This window comes from Gasterosteus aculeatus, chromosome 3 (genome assembly GCF_964276395.1).
Source record: "Gasterosteus aculeatus chromosome 3, fGasAcu3.hap1.1, whole genome shotgun sequence".
Classification (NCBI taxonomy): Eukaryota; Metazoa; Chordata; class Actinopteri; order Perciformes; family Gasterosteidae; genus Gasterosteus; species Gasterosteus aculeatus.
Genome location: NC_135690.1, coordinates 19,089,107 through 19,104,509, shown reverse-complemented (window position 1 = coordinate 19,104,509; position 15,403 = coordinate 19,089,107). Strand labels below are relative to the sequence as shown.

Genomic DNA, 15,403 nt, shown 5'->3' with positions numbered 1-15,403 from the left:
GACCACCGGTGTCCACCACGGGGTTCGAGGTTTACCGCCCCTTGATGCACCGAAGACCTTGAGGCCACAACTCACTGCCGCGGCTTCAGCAATGGAAGTTTTGAACATACACCACTCTGGTTCAATGTCCCCTACCTCCACAGGAATGTGAGAGAAGCTCCGCCGGAAGTGTGAGTTGAAAATCTTTTGGACTGCAATAGCAAAACAATTTTAATTTGTAATAGGCACCTTCCAACAGCAGGTGAACATTTATAAATCTATTTTTCTACGGTACCAGGTACCAGTGGAAACAGGCTCTGTTCAGTAGTTATGGTATTTGGTATGAATGTACGTTGGTGCATTGATGTTCATAAGAAGCAGTACACGGAGGACCTTAGTTTGTTCTCATGTTTGTATTCAACAAGGAAGTAGTGGTTGCAAATAATTCATAACTTTTGTTCTACAAACTGTAAGAGATTTAAAATGGAAAGGTCCACATAGAAGATCACTGCTTTTCTCCATCGTTCATGGGAGCTTGAGGACCAGTCTTAGGGCGAGCCTCCAGTAGTCCCATGTGGCAGATGAGATGTTTTTTTCCTCTTCAGCTTTATAATGACAAGAGTTTCATTTTGTCTCTGAATGAAGTAGAATTGATCCGTGATCAGTAACAATCATTTTTCACACACAAGAATAATATGATTAGTGTAACAGTTGAATCAGGAAACTGCAGCCTTTTTATTGATCTCCAAACATCTAACCCATCAAAAACATCACTGTGGGTGCAAGGAGGCTAGTGACGAATCAATAACTGTTTCATCTCAGTCCATAGAAATTTGAGCAAGAATTTTAGTCAATGAAAAATGATTTAATCAGAAAAATGTTAACATTTTAGATTCATTCTTGGGCTTTTTACTCCATGGCCATGGCCTTCTTCAGCAGTTAACGTAACATTAGCCGAATTGTCTCTGTGACAAAAGTGGGACGTCACTACCGATGCAGCCAAAAGCTGTGTGTAGAAAGGATGAGCACTCCTCGTCACCATGGTAACATGACAGGACATCATGATCTGAATCAGATGTCGACGTTGAGCGAGATGAGTCAACCTACAATTGCCTTGGTGGTTACCGTGGAGACGAGACGTGTAAACCAACGGGGACTAGCAGGTTAGCAACACGTTTGAGTACCTCCAAGTAAAAGTCAAGTGTCCCTTGTAAAATAAAAAAGCCCAACATTAACGCCAAAATAAATCGGCCAGTTGACCAGCTCCTTCCTGGGTACCAAATTGACCTTAGCATGGTGGAATTAGCAAGTACCCATCTCGCCCAAGCCTAGGAATCAGCAGATGGTGAATATGGATCTGCCAGACAAACCACAGAAAGGAACAGACTCAGTAGCCGGACATTCCACTCCCATGTACAATTCGGTTAGAGGTTTTTAATTCAAACGTTTGTTTCCGTGTCCTGTCAATCAAACGCTTTTGATTATAGTTAATCAATGAAACCCGTTCACGGGAGCGGTCCTCCTGTTCAAGTCAGCAGCTTTGTTTTGAGGAGAAAGAAACTTCCAGTTGGTTCTTTTTAATCAAGTATAAAATCAATATTGATCAGTTAATCAGTCTATTACCGCAATGCTAGCAGCGAACCTCTGCGGGCTAGCTCTACCGTCTTTACCCACAATCCCACAAAGCCCGGTGTCAGTGTGCAGGTCTGAGCCGTCGTGCCGATAAAGCTCAGTGTCAGTAATGATTAAATCTCCCACTTGGAATGGCCGGTTTTAGGTGGGCTGCAAAGGGATGCAGCCTACCCCAACCCCCCCCTCATGGCAGCCCATGGGGGTCCTGAAGGTCCATCGGTTGGAGTCGGGGTTGTACATCTCCACCGAGCTGAGGTTGGACTGCCCGTCGTAGCCACCCACCGCGTACAGGCGCCCCGAGGTCGGCACCAGCGACACTCTGCTGCGCCGCGTGTTCATGGCCACAAGAAGGCTCCACTGCCCACCTGCCGAGCTGAACACCTCTGCGCCGCTCAGGAAGCCCGAGCCGTCGTACCCCCCCGCCACGTACATGTGACTGCCCAGAGCTGCAGCCCCGTGACGGCAGCGTTTGTTCATCATGGCCGCTGCCGGGTGCCAATGGTTGGTGTGGTGGTTGTAGTACTCCACCTGCAGGACAGCAGGAGTGGCAATAAATATAAATATATATTAGTACATTTTATGAAATAAGTAAAATGTATTTTGAATGCATTCATAAATGAATACTAAAACATCTAGGTGTTGATTACGTTTTATTAATTACATTTATATATATCAATAGTAAATAAGTTTATATTAAATACATATATTGATTACAAACAGGGAGGTGAAGGAGCTTCCGACTCAACATCAAACAATTTAAACATATTCCTCTGTTTAATGCAATGAGATGATGAAAGGAACTCTGAAGTAGTACTCTTGGTTATACATAGTTTTGCTTTTAACGAGTACGCCTTCTGGTAGATATTTAAAATGAAAATCTCCATTTAAAAATGGTCCAGGGTTAAAGGTTAATGTGCACAGCAGTGCTGAGCCCCTCCCAATGCTCCAGAAATGAAAAGAAAATTAATTCCGACACCACCACCACGACATAAAATCATGGTGTCGGAATTAATGGATTGCTAGCCTAACATATTTATAACACGTTTACTTCCCAACTCTACTTTAGACACATTTATTTACAACAATTCACATTCACTTTTTAACCCTTGACCATCAAACTGACCGTGTTGAAGATCTGCAAACCGTCATGGCCGCCGGAGACAAAGATGCGTCCGTCAAACATCGTCACACCGGCAGCACTCCGACTCGCACTCATTTCTGTCACCACAGTCCACCTGCAGTGGATTCAATACGTAATAAGGTAACTGTTTGAGGAAGAATGCTGACAAAAAACACATCTGCTAACGTCAGGTTGGATGACGCTAACGCCACGCCCCCCTTAAGATGCTAACGTAAGGCTTATGGATGACACTAACGCCACGCCCCCCTTAAGATGCTAACGTAAGGCTTATGGATGACACTAACGCCACGCCCCCCTTAAGATGCTAACGTCAGGCTTATGGATGACGCTAACGCCACGCCCCCCTTAAGATGCTAACGTAAGGCTTATGGATGACGCTAACGCCACGCCCCCCTTAAGATGCTAACGTCAGGCTGATGGGTGATGCTAAAGCCTAGTTTATGCTTCTGCGTTTTCAGAGCGACGCTGACGCAAGCCCCCCTTGCGTGTCCCTTGCGTCCCCTCCCAAACGCAGAACCATGCGCCGGCCTTAACGCCAGGCCCCCCTTAAGATGCTAACGTCAGGCCCCTCTACAATGCTAACACCGGGACCCTCTTTGACAGGGATTCACAGAGTGGGCTGCACGAGAGAAAACATTTAATGGTGGTCTAATAGAGTAATAATTCATATTAAATATCATTTTGTAAAATATTTTTACACAAAATAGCGACATCAATTATAAAACTACCCTTAAAGATTAAAAATTTGACAATTAATAAATAACGTTATTAATTAGTAATGAATATACAATTTAATAAACAAATAAGGCGCACTTAAAGGCTTTTAATTTTCTCAAAAAACGACAGTACGCCTCATAATCCGGAGCGCCTTATGTATATATGGATCAATTGGTTAATCGGTTGATCCATACTGGTTGTACACGGCGCTCAAGGCGCTCTGCCAAACATGCCAAAGCTCGTCTACGACGGCGAGATGCTGAGCGGCGCTCAAAAGCGTGAGATATGGAGCTGCTTTCAGGGCGCGTTGGAGAAACAAAGCTGTCGTTCTCGCCGAGCGCTTCATGAGATTAAAGAGCGAGAGATGGTGCCCTTTTCTTTACAGTAGCTGAACCATCTTAACAGGGAAAATAAGTTATTCTAAAAGGGGCCCTTGGCAGGTGGCGTGGCTGGAGAGCAGCCGAAGATTTAAGTAGAAATCGATCGGACCCTGAAAGCACCGTCTCCACCTCCCCACATCCCCCCATACACCCGCCCCGACGTCAAACGTTTGACTGCAGTGTCTTATGCGCCTTATAATCCGGTGCGCCCTGTATATGAAAAATGTTCTGAAATAGTATTACCTTCAATGAACGACCTAACGTCTCTTGCTTGCTAGTTACCTCTCTCTCTCTCTGATGGACTCCTCCCTTTTTATTCATGTCTGTTTCAGAGACTATGCATGTGCCACGATTTGTCTTTACGTGGTTTACTTTAAGTAATTTCCTCTGACAATCAAGTCGTGATGTTCAACTTTACATTTTGAAATTTTGTAGTCACTCATAATCACTCACAAGTCAAGAGGCCATAAAGCTCATTTCATTCACAACTTTCTAAGTCACCAAAATTGCTAATTCATGTTAATGTATGTATATTTTTGACCCAGCAGACCATCACTTTTTCTGTTAACCCATAATAAAGTCATAAAAGAAGCAAACTTTATGAATGTTTTTGTGACAAAGTATCTGTTCCAATCACTATCAGAGAGAAATCAGAGTTGTAGAAATAACTGGAAACTCAAGAGAGCCACGACATTATGTTCTTTACAAATGTATGTCAACGTTTGACCACAACTGTATGATGCTAGCATGATGCCCTGCTGTGAAGCTAACGTGTGGCTATGAAGCTAACCTCTATCAGGTAACTCACCTGTCGCTCTCTGGAGAGTAACACTCCACAGAATTCAGAGATGACGTTCCGTCGTAGCCACCGCACACGTAGATATTACCGTCAATCACAGCCGTTCCCATGGCGCTGAGGATGACACCATGTATGATTACCCGTCTACGGTGCAATGATCCGAGTATTGATTTGTGTATAGTTGTGTGCAATGATCCGAGTATTGATTTGTGTATAGTTCTGCGCAATGATCCGAGTATTGATTTGTGTAGTTGTGCGCAATGATCAGAGTATTGATTTGTGTATAGTTGTGCGCAATGATCAGAGTATTGATTTGTGTATAGTTGTGCGTATTGATCAGAGTATGGATTTGTGTATGGTTGTGCGTATTGATCAGAGTATGGATTTGTGTATAGTTATGTGCAATGATACGAGTGTGCAATGATCCGAGTATTGATTTGTGTATAGTTGTGTGTATTGATCCGAGTATTGATTTGTGTATAGTTGTGTGTATTGATCAGAGTATTGATTTGTGTATAGTTGTGTGTATTGATCAGAGTATTAATTTGTGTGTATTGATCAGAGTATTGATTTGTGTATAGTTGTGTGTATTGATCAGAGTATTGATTTGTGTATAGTTGCGTGTATTGGTCAGAGTATTAATTTGTGTATAGTTGTGTGTATTGGTCAGAGTATTAATTTGTGTATAGTTGTGTGTATTGATCAGAGTATTAATTTGTGTATAGTTGTGTGTATTGATCAGAGTATTAATTTGTGTATAGTTGTGTGTATTGATCAGAGTATTCATCTGTGTATAGTTGTGTGTATTGATCCGAGTATTCATCTGTGTATAGTTGTGTGTATTGATCCGAGTATTGATCTGTGTATAGTTGTGTGTATTGATCCGAGTATTGATTTGTGTATAGTTGTGTGTATTGATCCGAGTATTGATTTGTGTATAGTTGTGTGCAATGATCCGAGTGTGCAATGATCCGAGTATTAATTTGTGTATAGTTGTGTGTATTGATCCGAGTATTCATTTGTGTATAGTTGTGTGTATTGATCAGAGTATTAATTTGTGTATAGTTGTGTGTATTGATCAGAGTATTAATTTGTGTATAGTTGTGTGCAATGATCCGAGTGTGCAATGATCCGAGTATTAATTTGTGTATAGTTGTGTGTATTGATCCGAGTATTCATTTGTGTATAGTTGTGTGTATTGATCCGAGTATTGATTTGTGTATAGTTGTGTGTATTGATCCGAGTATTGATTTGTGTATAGTTGTGTGTATTGATCCGAGTATTGATTTGTGTATAGTTGTGTGTATTGATCCGAGTATTGATTTGTGTATAGTTGTGTGTATTGATCCGAGTATTGATTTGTGTATAGTTGTGTGCAATGATCAGAGTATTGATTTGTGTATAGTTGTGTGTATTGATCCGAGTATTGATTTGTGTATAGTTGTGTGTATTGATCAGAGTATTGATTTGTGTATAGTTGTGTGTATTGATCAGAGTATTAATTTGTGTATAGTTATGTGCAATGATCCGAGTGTGCAATGATCCGAGTATTAATTTGTGTATAGTTGTGTGTATTGATCCGAGTATTCATCTGTGTATAGTTGTGTGCAATGATCCGAGTATTCATTTGTGTATAGTTGTGTGTATTGATCCGAGTATTAATTTGTGTATAGTTGTGTGTATTGATCCGAGTATTCATTTGTGTATAGTTGTGTGTATTGATCAGAGTATTAATTTGTGTATAGTTGTGTGTATTGATCAGAGTATTAATTTGTGTATAGTTGTGTGCAATGATCCGAGTGTGCAATGATCCGAGTATTAATTTGTGTATAGTTGTGTGTATTGATCCGAGTATTCATTTGTGTATAGTTGTGTGTATTGATCCGAGTATTGATTTGTGTATAGTTGTGTGTATTGATCCGAGTATTGATTTGTGTATAGTTGTGTGTATTGATCCGAGTATTGATTTGTGTATAGTTGTGTGTATTGATCCGAGTATTGATTTGTGTATAGTTGTGTGTATTGATCCGAGTATTGATTTGTGTATAGTTGTGTGCAATGATCAGAGTATTGATTTGTGTATAGTTGTGTGTATTGATCCGAGTATTGATTTGTGTATAGTTGTGTGTATTGATCAGAGTATTGATTTGTGTATAGTTGTGTGTATTGATCAGAGTATTAATTTGTGTATAGTTATGTGCAATGATCCGAGTGTGCAATGATCCGAGTATTAATTTGTGTATAGTTGTGTGTATTGATCCGAGTATTCATCTGTGTATAGTTGTGTGCAATGATCCGAGTATTCATTTGTGTATAGTTGTGTGTATTGATCAGAGTATTCATTTGTGTATAGTTGTGTGTATTGATCAGAGTATTAATTTGTGTATAGTTGTGTGTATTGATCAGAGTATTAATTTGTGTATAGTTGTGTGCAATGATCCGAGTGTGCAATGATCCGAGTATTAATTTGTGTATAGTTGTGTGTATTGATCCGAGTATTCATCTGTGTATAGTTGTGTGTATTGATCCGAGTATTCATTTGTGTATAGTTGTGTGTATTGATCCGAGTATTGATTTGTGTATAGTTGTGTGCAATGATCCGAGTGTGCAATGATCCGAATATTAATTTGTGTATAGTTGTGTGTATTGATCCGAGTATTCATCTGTGTATAGTTGTGTGTATTGATCCGAGTATTCATTTGTGTATAGTTGTGTGTATTGATCCGAGTATTGATTTGTGTATAGTTGTGCGCAATGATCAGAGTATTGATTTGTGTATAGTTGTGCGCAATGATCAGAGTATTGATTTGTGTATAGTTGTGTGTATTGATCCGAGTATTGATTTGTGTATACTTGTGTGTATTGATCCGAGTATTGATTTGTGTATAGTTGTGTGTATTGATCCGAGTATTGATTTGTGTATAGTTGTGTGTATTGATCCGAGTATTGATTTGTGTATAGTTGTGTGTATTGATCCGAGTATTGATTTGTGTATAGTTGTGTGCAATGATCAGATTATTGATTTGTGTATAGTTGTGTGTATTGATCCGAGTATTGATTTGTGTATAGTTGTGTGTATTGATCAAAGTATTGATTTGTGTATAGTTGTGTGTATTGATCAGAGTATTGATTTGTGTATAGTTGTGTGTATTGATCAGAGTATTAATTTGTGTATAGTTATGTGCAATGATCCGAGTGTGCAATGATCCGAGTATTAATTTGTGTATAGTTGTGTGTATTGATCCGAGTATTGATTTGTGTATAGTCGTGTGCAATGATCAGATTATTGATTTGTGTATAGTTGTGTGTATTGATCCGAGTATTGATTTGTGTATAGTTGTGTGTATTGATCAGAGTATTGATTTGTGTATAGTTGTGTGTATTGATCAGAGTATTGATTTGTGTATAGTTGTGTGTATTGATCAGAGTATTAATTTGTGTATAGTTATGTGCAATGATCCGAGTGTGCAATGATCCGAGTATTAATTTGTGTATAGTTGTGTGTATTGATCCGAGTATTCATCTGTGTATAGTTGTGTGCAATGATCCGAGTATTCATTTGTGTATAGTTGTGTGTATTGATCCGAGTATTCATTTGTGTATAGTTGTGTGTATTGATCCGAGTATTCATTTGTGTATAGTTGTGTGCAATGATCCGAGTATTGATTTGTGTATAGTTGTGTGTATTGATCCGAGTATTCATCTGTGTATAGTTGTGTGTATTGATCCGAGTATTGATTTGTGTATAGTTGTGTGCAATGATCCGATTGTGCAATGATCCGAGTATTAATTTGTGTATAGTTGTGTGTATTGATCCGAGTATTCATCTGTGTATAGTTGTGTGTATTGATCCGAGTATTCATTTGTGTATAGTTGTGTGCAATGATCCGAGTATTGATTTGTGTATAGTTGTGTGTATTGATCCGAGTATTGATTTGTGTATAGTTGTGTGTATTGATCCGAGTATTGATTTGTGTATAGTTGTGTGTATTGATCCGAGTATTCATGTGTGTATAGTTGTGTGTATTGATCCGAGTATTGATTTGTGTATAGTTGTGTACAATGATCCGAGTATTGATATGTGTATAGTTGTGTGTATTGATCAGAGCATTGATTTGTGTATAGTTGTGTGCAATGATCCGAGTATTGATTTGTGTATAGTTGTGTGTATTGATCAGAGTATTGATTTGTGTATAGTTGTGTGTATTGATTTGTGTATAGTTGTGTGTATTGATCCGAGTATTGATTTGTGTATAGTTGTGTGTATTGATCCGAGTATTGATTTGTGTATAGTTGTGTGTATTGATCCGAGTATTGATTTGTGTATAGTTGTGTGTATTGATCCGAGTATTAACCTGCGCTGGCTGTTCATGCTTGAAACACGTGTCCAACTGTCCGTCTCCGGGTTGTAAACCTCCACCGTGCTTAGACGTGATTGGCCGTCGTATCCACCAATAGCGTACAGTAGCCCGTTAACGACAGCCACGCCCACTCTGCTGCGAGCTGTTCTCATTGGCTGACAGCGCTCCCAGAAGTTCCCGACAGGATCAAACATTTCAACCACGTTTAACGAGTCACCTATAAAGAAAAACATGTCTGTCAGCTTTGGACTAATCGAGTCATCCAAGATCACAAAGGGCGCCGATGTGCAGCGTCGCAGTGCTAACCGTCATTGGTCAACGCTACTTTACAATACGTTATAACCAGTTCATTCACACACTTAAGGCAGATTAACATCACCTCCACGCGTTGGTCTGGATTTCTATTGATTGTATTCAGTGTTTCCCATGGGCACATATTAGCGAGAGAGAGAGACAGGGAGAGGAAGTGATAGAGAGGACAAACTTTTCCTATTTTTAGATTTAGATGATTTGACCATCAATTGTAGGCAACATACAGATGTTAATACAACTATAATCCATATAAAATCATAGCATAAGTCAGACATTGCTGTGATGACCTTTGATGAGCAAGTTATCTCTAGATGGACCTCAATGAATTAAATACCCCTGATTCTGTCGGAGGACTTGACCATATCGTACATCTTTTACACTCTTCATTCAACGACCCTCTCTATTCTGGAGAGAGACGTTAACCGGCTCTTTAAAATACAAAATCCCCGTAAGGCAGCCGGCCCGGACACCGTTTCCCCTCACACCCTGAAGCATTGTGCTGACCAGCTGTCTCCGGTGTTCACTGACATCTTCAACACCTCCCTGGAGACATGCCACGTACCAGCCTGCTTCAAGGCCTCCACCATCATCCCTGTTCCAAAGAAGCCCAGGATCACAGGACTCAATGACTACAGGCCCGTCGCCCTGACCTCTGTAGTCATGAAGTCTTTTGAACGGCTAGTCCTGACCCACCTGAAGTCCCTCACTGACCCACTCCTGGACCCCCTGCAGTTCGCCTACAGAGCCAACAGGTCTGTGGACGATGCTGTCAACATGGCCCTCCACTACATCCTCCAGCATCTGGACTCCCCAGGAACCTACGCCAAGATCCTGTTTGTGGACTTCAGCTCTGCCTTCAACACCATCATCCCGTCTCTGCTGCAGGACAAACTCTCCCATCTGCACCGCCCGACTCCACCTGCAAGTGGATCACAGACTTCCTGTCTGACAGGAAGCAGCACGTGAAGCTGGGGAAACATGTCTCAGCCTCCCAGACCATCAGCACCGGTTCCCCCCAAGGCTGCGTTCTTTCCCCTCTGCTCTTCTCCCTGTACACCAACAGCTGCACCTCCAGTCACTAGTCCGTCAAGCTCCTGAAGTTTGTGGATGACACCACCCTCTTTGGACTGATCTCTGGTGGGGACGAGTCTGCCTACAGGTGGAGTCTGACCATCTGGTGTCGTGGTGCAGCCAGAACAACCTGGAGCTCAACACTCTGAAGACAGTGGAGATGGTTGTGGATTTCCGGAGGAACAGAGCCCCACCCTCCCCCATCACCCTGTGTGACTCCCCCGTCACTATTGTGGATTCCTTCTGCTTTCTGGGTTCCATCATCACCCAGGACCTCAAGTGGGAGCTGAACATCAGCTCTATCACCAAGAAGGCTCAGCAGAGGTTGTTCTTCCTGAGGCAGCTGAAGAAACTCAACCTGCCAAAGACGATGATGGTGCACTTCTACACGGCCATCATCGAGTCCATCCTCTGCTCCTCCATCACCGTCTGGTGACCTCGCGTGTCCTCCGCTCTGCAGAGAGGCTGATCGGCTGCAATCTGCCGTCCCTGCAGGACTTGTTCGCTTCCAGGACCCTGAAGCAGCTAAAAAGATGGTAGCCGACCCCTCTCACCCCGGACAAAACCTGTTTGTGCCCCTTCCATCTGGCAGGAGGCTGAGGTCCATCAGGACTAAGACCTCCCGCCACACCAACAGCTTCTTCCCGTCGGCCGTCAGGTTCATTGACAGACCCGGTCCCCCACTGACTGACTCGATTTAAAACACACTTGGTCACTTTAAATACACCTGTGTATAGTATTGTTATCAGTTTCCCTGTGCACTTTCTTTTTTAAATTTCCTTTTTAGTTTTTATTCGTATTTTATATTCTTCTATATTCTAGTTAATTGGTGTTTTGCATTTTGAGGAGTTTCTGTCGAGGCCAATCGACCTTTTGTCCCCTAAACGACGGGGGAGTGGTCAGCGCAGCTGTAGCCGACTTCCACTAACGAGGGAGTATTTAACTACAGATCGAGGGAAGCGTATCCTCACAGCATGAAGACGAGCAGGACAAAGACTAAGGAGTCTTTCGTGGAGTCTTCTGGGCGGCTGAATGCGGCGCCTTCTTCTAGTTTTAATTATGTGTTTGACCCCTGTACCTGTCCGAACCGCTTCCCGCAGATACTACAGGCCTCGGGCCAGATCCGCTCTCTCACCGATCCCACCCGCTCCACTCATGTGCAACTCGTCACACGGTACAATTAACCATTGTTGTCCTTTACCGTCCGCCAGGCTCCTTGGCTCATTTCTTGGAAGAACTGGACATTCTCCTGTCCAACTTCACTGACTCTGTGCCTGTTCGCTCCCTCTCTCCTCCTCTGTTCTATCAGCTCTCCCTTCCACTGACTCCTTCTCACTCCTCTGACGCTGCTGCAGAGACTCTCCTCTCTGTCCTCTTATGACCCGACGGGTCAGTAAATCCCCTGCGGCTCCGTGTCGGTCTGATCCGGTGCCATGAGAGCCGCCATGCGAGCATCGGAGAGGAGACGGTGTAAATATAAACAACCTGATGACCTGCTTGAGTTTCAATCTCTTCTCTCCTTTTTCTGCTTCTGTCTCTGCTGCCAAAAGCTCTTTCTACCAATCAGAATCCAATCTTCATTTTCTGACCGCAAGAAACTCTTTTCTATCTTCTCCAACCTCCTCCCTTCTTCTCTAGGAGACTTTGCCAACTACTTTACCAAGAAAATAGCTGACATACGCTCCTCCTTCTCAAACCCACCTCCTACGTCTTGCATCCCACTGACTTCACCTCTATCGCCCTCACTGACAACACCATCCTGTAGATACTCGCTCTACAACATCAGGAGAACACATTACATACATTACAGGTCATTTAGCAGACGCTTTTAACCAAAGCGACTTGCATTACACTTTAAACCCGTGGCTATTTCACATTTCTGCCCGGGGAGCAATTAGGGGTTAGGTGTCTTGCTCAGGGACACTTTGACATGGGGCAGCCTGGACTCGAACCACCAACCTTGTGCTTCCCAGCACACCTTCTCTAACCCCTGCGCCACGACAACCCCGTCGATACGTCCTCTTCTCACTCAGAAGGCAGCGCAGGTACTGATTCAGGCTCTTGTCGTCTCCCTCCTGGACTCCTGTAACTCTCTCCCGCAGGTCTCCTGCTACCACCATTCAGCCTCTGCAGCTCATCCAGAATGCAGCAGCTCCACTGGTCTTTAACCTTCCTAAGTTCTCCCTCACTCCTCCACTCCTCCGCTCTCTTCACTGGTACCGGTGGCTCATCCAGTTCTAAACATGGTGCTCACGTACCATGCTGTGAATGGATGGGGTCCAGCTTACATCCAGGACCTGGTCCATCCCGACATCCCGACCCGCACTCTCCGCTCTGCATGTGATAAACTGCTTGTTCCTCCTCACTGAGAGCAAAACACTCGACTAGATCTCCACTCTTTGCTGTCCTGCTCCTAAATGGTGGAAGGAGGTCTCTGAAGACACCAGGACCACAGAGAGCCTTCACATCTTCAGACTAAAGACACACCTCTTCAGACTCTACCTCCACTAACACACTAACTAACTGTAGCACTTACATTGGACTTATAATGGTTCTTATCTACAGCAAGTTGTAATTTGGCTTATTTGAGGAAATTACACTTTCTTGTTTCTTGTTCTTCTGAGTTTGTGTCCTTATGGTTGAAATGTTCTTATTGTAAGTCGCTTTGGATAAAAGCGTCAGCTAAATGACGTGTGATGTAATTTAATTGTAAAAATATTCTCTTTTCTTCAATGCCACGTTTGCACCCATGACGAATTCCTTGTATGTCCAACATACTTGGCAAATAAATGTGTCTGAGTTTGCGAAGACAGGTGATGTGTGTACCTGAGCTGTTGAGTCCTCCCACAGCGTAGATGAGTCCCGTGATGGACGTGCAGCATCTCGGTCTGGTCTTGAAGACTGCCAGGTGAGGACGACGTTCTGGCATCAGGTGGAAATCTTTTGCTTCATCCACCAGATCTCTGAGAAGGAACAGGAAGCATAGCAGAGTCCTGACTCAGAGCGAAGACTCAGAATCAAGACTCTGAGTCAAGAACCAAGAATCAGATTTGAGACTCAAGACTCAAAGAGCCATGTTACAAGTAAACCCCTAGTTTTCTTTTTAAGGTTTTATAAAACGTCCCACAAACCTCAATTTCAGGCATTAGCAACATATTACTTAAATAGTAGCAAACGGCTCACCTGCATTTATGGCAGCAGCGCACTAACTCCTCCTGCTGCACTCGGTCCGTCAGGAACTGAGGTCGACACAGAGGAAGTCTGATCTTTGACAAAAGCTCCGGCAGCACCGCTTCCCTCAGATCCTTGTCCTGATGTACCCAGGCCAGCACTGCCTCAAACACCTGCACGGGTACAACCCAATAAGTAGTGGACATTGCACTCGTTTCTACCTGCTTCTGGTGTCTCACCTGCTCCTCTGCTTTGATGTTGAGTTCATCACAGCCAACTAGCTCCAGCAGCTCCTCAGTCCTCAGACCCAGAAACTCGTCGGACACAGACACCTCCACAAAGCGCTGATGGAGGAAACTGTTGGCCGAGTCATAGAGAGTGGTGCACATCATGGTCTCTGCAAACTGTCTCACCCCCAGACAGTTCTTAGGGTGTAATCTAAGCACCAAGGACCAGCAGACAGGAAGACAGAGAAGAGACGGACGGGTTAATTCAGATTAGTAACAATTTCTTAAGGAAATGTTGTTTTCTGAATGAATGCACCAGGTAGTCTGGACTGAACTACCCCTCATGCTTCACAGGGCATTTTGGATAGTTCTAACTGACCCAACTTGTGGTGCTGGGAGGAGTGGGAGCGTACTGGGCGATATGGTGGCGTCACCCACCTCTCCTGCAGGAAGGAGCAGCAGGCGTCTTTAACGCTCTGCAGCTGCAGGAAGCTGGAGCCCATCAGCAGGGACTGGACGTTCTGCTGGTCGATGGCAACATGGCCGCTGTAGGCAAAGTTGATCAGAGCCTCCAGGGCACTGTGAGGAGGACAGGGACTGGTTAGACTGGTGAAGCTGCTGTGGGAGACACGGTACTGGTTTTTGGTTACCTGGGGTCCATGCCCTGCATCAGGATCTCGTCTTGTTTACACTCCACCATGTCCATGGTGAACATGGCGTGGAAGTACGGGATGGAGGCTGCCAGCACAATCCGGTGAGCGCTGAATTTATGACCTCCGACCTGCCGGCGACAAGGGTTATTCTCACCTGTAGTCTCCTTATATATTATATACTATTTTGTTGTAGTGTGATGTTCTATATGAACTAATATATTCACCTTTACTGTGTTGCCTCCTTTAAATAATACATTTTCTAATAATGCTGGCATACTTTTACTATAGCAGTACAACATGTACTTGTACTGCAGTAAAGGATTTGAATACAGTAACATTTGGTACAATATCCCTCCGCTGCAGTGTAGTGACAGAAACTAGTACCCACTTTTAAAATACCGGAAACACTTGCAGCCCTCTGCTCTGTGATCACCATGACAACACGATCAACCTGCAGCTGCGGTTCAAAGGTTAGCTGAGCTAGTAGCCTCTGACGTCACCAACCTGTCAGTACTGCCTGTTGGCTTATTTTAATAATCCGCTTTTAGCATTTTTATTAACATCTAACATTACACTGTTACTGTTAGCTGACATGCTATTAGCTAGCCAGCAGGCTAATCCCGGCCTCGAGCGTCGTCGGCAGTACCTTGAGCGTGACGTCACAGAGTTTACCCTGACGTCGGATCTCCTCCATGACGACATAACCTCGTGTCGGTAGGTCGTGCACCGAGAAGTGAACTATATCCTCGAGCTCTTCACAGAGAACGTCTCCCATCGTCAGCAGGAGCGGCGGAGTGGCACGGATTGGGCCAAGCGAGCCGCCGTACGCGCTCATCCGGTCCGTGCCTTCACAATTAAACGCGCTTCCTGTAACACTCATTACTCCTTTGTGTAAACTTCTCCCGACACTGAAACTTCTCTGGTAACAGTTGCCACCATTTGTTACACATTGAGATGTGA

The 15,403-nt window shown here is 43.5% G+C and overlaps 1 protein-coding gene across 1 annotated transcript; it reads right to left on the bottom strand.

Moving 5' to 3' along the window:
• Nucleotides 1-377: 377 nt before the first annotated feature.
• klhl18 (kelch-like family member 18) lies at nucleotides 378-15,382 on the bottom strand. The gene is made up of 10 exons (XM_040170645.2): nucleotides 15,090-15,382; nucleotides 14,441-14,571; nucleotides 14,229-14,369; nucleotides 13,803-14,001; nucleotides 13,576-13,736; nucleotides 13,219-13,355; nucleotides 9,004-9,226; nucleotides 4,658-4,762; nucleotides 2,735-2,846; nucleotides 378-2,139 (listed from the first exon to the last, which is right to left on the bottom strand). Exons 1-10 carry the CDS (start codon nucleotides 15,321-15,323, stop codon nucleotides 1,753-1,755), a joined length of 1,830 nt encoding a protein of 609 aa, XP_040026579.1. The 5' UTR covers nucleotides 15,324-15,382; the 3' UTR covers nucleotides 378-1,752.
• Nucleotides 15,383-15,403: the final 21 nt, after the last annotated feature.

Bases quoted from the DNA above. Each gene is read 5' to 3' on its own strand.
- klhl18 (XM_040170645.2), bottom strand. From the start codon at position 15,323: ATGAGTGTTACAGGAAGCGCGTTTAATTGTGAAGGCACGGACCGGATG. The intron at 14,572-15,089 runs GTACTGCCGACG...TGTCGCCGGCAG, and splicing joins TCTGTGACGTCACGCTCAAG to GTCGGAGGTCATAAATTCAG. The intron at 9,227-13,218 runs GTACACACATCA...TTTTCTTTATAG, and splicing joins GGGAGGACTCAACAGCTCAG to GTGACTCGTTAAACGTGGTT.